Below are 2648 nucleotides of genomic sequence, written 5' to 3'. Positions count from 1 at the left end.
TACATATATATATATATATATATATATATAAATTCTATATAATATCTAGTAAAGATATGCTAACAGTATAGCCCCTATGAGAAGAAATGAACCAGATAACAACAACGAATAAAAACAACAATAAAATAACAACAATAACATTCCGATGCATTCTACGAGGATATCCACGTTATATGAGAAATCCTGCTCGAATTTGCCGCGAATTTCCCAGAGAGCCGTTTCGTAAATGGGAGCAACAATCCAAAAATCCCTAACCGCGCTATTAGATCCTTTGACCAATCACGGTAGTCGCCCGTGTGACGTCACTTCGCGGCGGCGCCGGCGAGGCTCGTCTTGGAGTTTGGCAGGCAGATGCAACTCCTCCCAGAAAGCAATGCACCGCCATTACTAATGTATAATAGGCTGTTGCTCCCATTTACGAGCCTCCAGCGGCAGTTAATGTAAGCGGGCTATAGTACTAGAGCTACGCGTGGCCAAGACTGCGCCAGCAGGGAGGGATGGGCTACTGGCTAGTAGTAGTATATGACACGTCATTATTATTGTCATTACATTGGTATGGGGGCCCATTGTTGCCAATGTTGGCATTGTCAGCCTCACATCTTGAGAACGTTGTGATTTACATGATTTGACGCCATAACGTTGTGTTCAGGGTGAATTTTTCGTTGATCGTGCGCAACGACGACAACCAAGAGCTTGCCTAGGCTTCGTCTATGCTGACTCAACATCTAACACTCGGTTACTAAAGTCTAGACTACAGAGTGTAATAGTTAATACCAACACACACACACAAACACACAACTTGCAAGGCCAACCGAAGTTTAACATAGTACGCTTAAAACACATTCAAACACGGAATACTTACAGTGAGTGGCTCTTTGTTTTGCTTTTAACTCAAACCGTGCTCGATCTCTCTATCTCTATCTGTTATTTCGGCTCTTCGGTGGTTGGTTTTAGAGGTTAATTTTCGAAATTTTCACAAAATGTTGGCAAGAAACATGATACAACTTCACATTGACGTAAGATCCGCCGAAAACGTCATCATGAAACAAGTCGTCGCGCCATCTAGTGGTGGGTACCGGGTAAAATGGAGGTGAGTGAACATGATTTGAGTTGAGCACGTTTAAAAATTGCACAAAAACCTTCATCATTGTTTTGTATTATTTACTGCATGCATTACATTGCTATAGTTTTACCTGGTCAACAGTTTTAAGTAAAAATACAACCAGCAAAACTTGTTGATTTCATTATGTCATCAACTGTGAACAGTCACGATTTGCATTTTGCATTTTTGCATAGACCTACGTGTTTGGTTTGGTGGCAAATACACTACAGCCTAGGCTATATTATACGTAACACAACACAGTACAATGTGCAGTGACTGACTATTACACTCACAGGTATTTTCGGATGGGCATTTTCGTAAGGATGCTATTCTGTGCACTAGCATAACTTCGGGCTCGTTAATATGCTCTATTTTTTCATTCTTTCAGGTTGTAGTCGTGAACGCAAAGTCAGGCCAGGAGTTGGCGCGTCTGGGAGATGTAAGTGTACCGCCAGATCCATAAGCTGCCAAGATGAACTTCCAATAATTGCTTGCCTCATCTATACTACTACTAGTACTGGAAGGGATAGTGGAGAATTACTAGGGAGAGAGTATAAAATAACATGCGCACCATGCAGTGCCAGAGAAACACAATTCATTTCCCAACTCATGTTGCAGTTTTAGCAAACAATACGATAATATGTCGAGAGTTCACGGCGTCAGGTCTGATATTATATATGCGCTCTCCCGATATTGTGTTTGCTGTTTGCAATCTTAATTATGTGTGCTTAGATATTTTGACTGGTGTTCCACTGTCTCAAGTGTACGTGTCAGCTGTCACTATATATATATATATATATCCTATATCATATCCTCCTCTATCATATATCCTATCCTATATCATATCCTATATCTATATACTCTCCTGATATCATTATCTTTGCTGTTTGAAAACCTAGAGGTACATAAGGCTGTACATCTTATTTTCTTCTTCGATGGCCACCTGAGTTAATTTTCGGGGCTCATGCCAGTGATTGGCTTTTATTTTAAATCTTCTCCCGTCGCACGTTTCAGTTGTCGCCCAGTGCGACCATACTCGATGTGAAGAAAGCCTTTCACAAGCATGGCAAGAAGACGGCTCCATCGAGGCAGTCTTTCAAGCTCGAAGCAAGTAGGTGTTGCGTGATCCCTAAAATGAATCGCAATTTATTACTGTTACCATTATTATTGCATATTTATGTTTTCTACATGCTGTAACGGTCATTTCATTTTATGATAAATCTACGTAGCTGGATATTTATCGGGATTAAGCTTTTTATTTCGTCGTGAAACGAATTCGTTCGTACGTTGCCGCGAAAGTCAGATGATCACGTTTCGATGTCTAAGCACTGTTCTTTTGTCTGTATGTGAGTGTTGTCGCTAACGTTCATTGCGTTGTTGCCACGGCGATCGCAGAAGGAAAGATGCTGAAGGATGAGGAAACCTTGAAGGCGCTGAACCTGCCCCCTGGTGGCAAGCTGTACTTTAAGGATCTCGGTCCCCAGGTCGGCTGGAAGACGGTAAGCATGCGTGTGTGTGTGTGTGCGTGCATGCGTGTGCGCGCGTG

The 2648-nt window shown here is 41.9% G+C and overlaps 1 protein-coding gene across 1 annotated transcript; it reads left to right on the top strand.

Annotated features, from left to right (window-relative positions):
• Positions 1 to 1073: 1073 nt before the first annotated feature.
• Positions 1074 to 2601, top strand: LOC106817727 (very-long-chain enoyl-CoA reductase-like; the record flags this gene model as incomplete). Its single annotated transcript, XM_014822413.1, is given in 4 exon segments — positions 1074 to 1090; positions 1491 to 1541; positions 2117 to 2213; positions 2498 to 2601. Coding segments are annotated over 4 exon segments (258 nt in total), but the record flags the coding sequence as incomplete, so codon positions are not given.
• Between the last annotated feature and the right edge of the window lie 47 nt (positions 2602 to 2648).

This window comes from Priapulus caudatus, unplaced genomic scaffold, assembly GCF_000485595.1.
Source record: "Priapulus caudatus unplaced genomic scaffold, Priapulus_caudatus-5.0.1 Scaffold1843, whole genome shotgun sequence".
Taxonomy (NCBI): Eukaryota; Metazoa; Priapulida; class Priapulimorpha; order Priapulimorphida; family Priapulidae; genus Priapulus; species Priapulus caudatus.
This window is presented reverse-complemented; position numbering and strand designations above follow the sequence as displayed.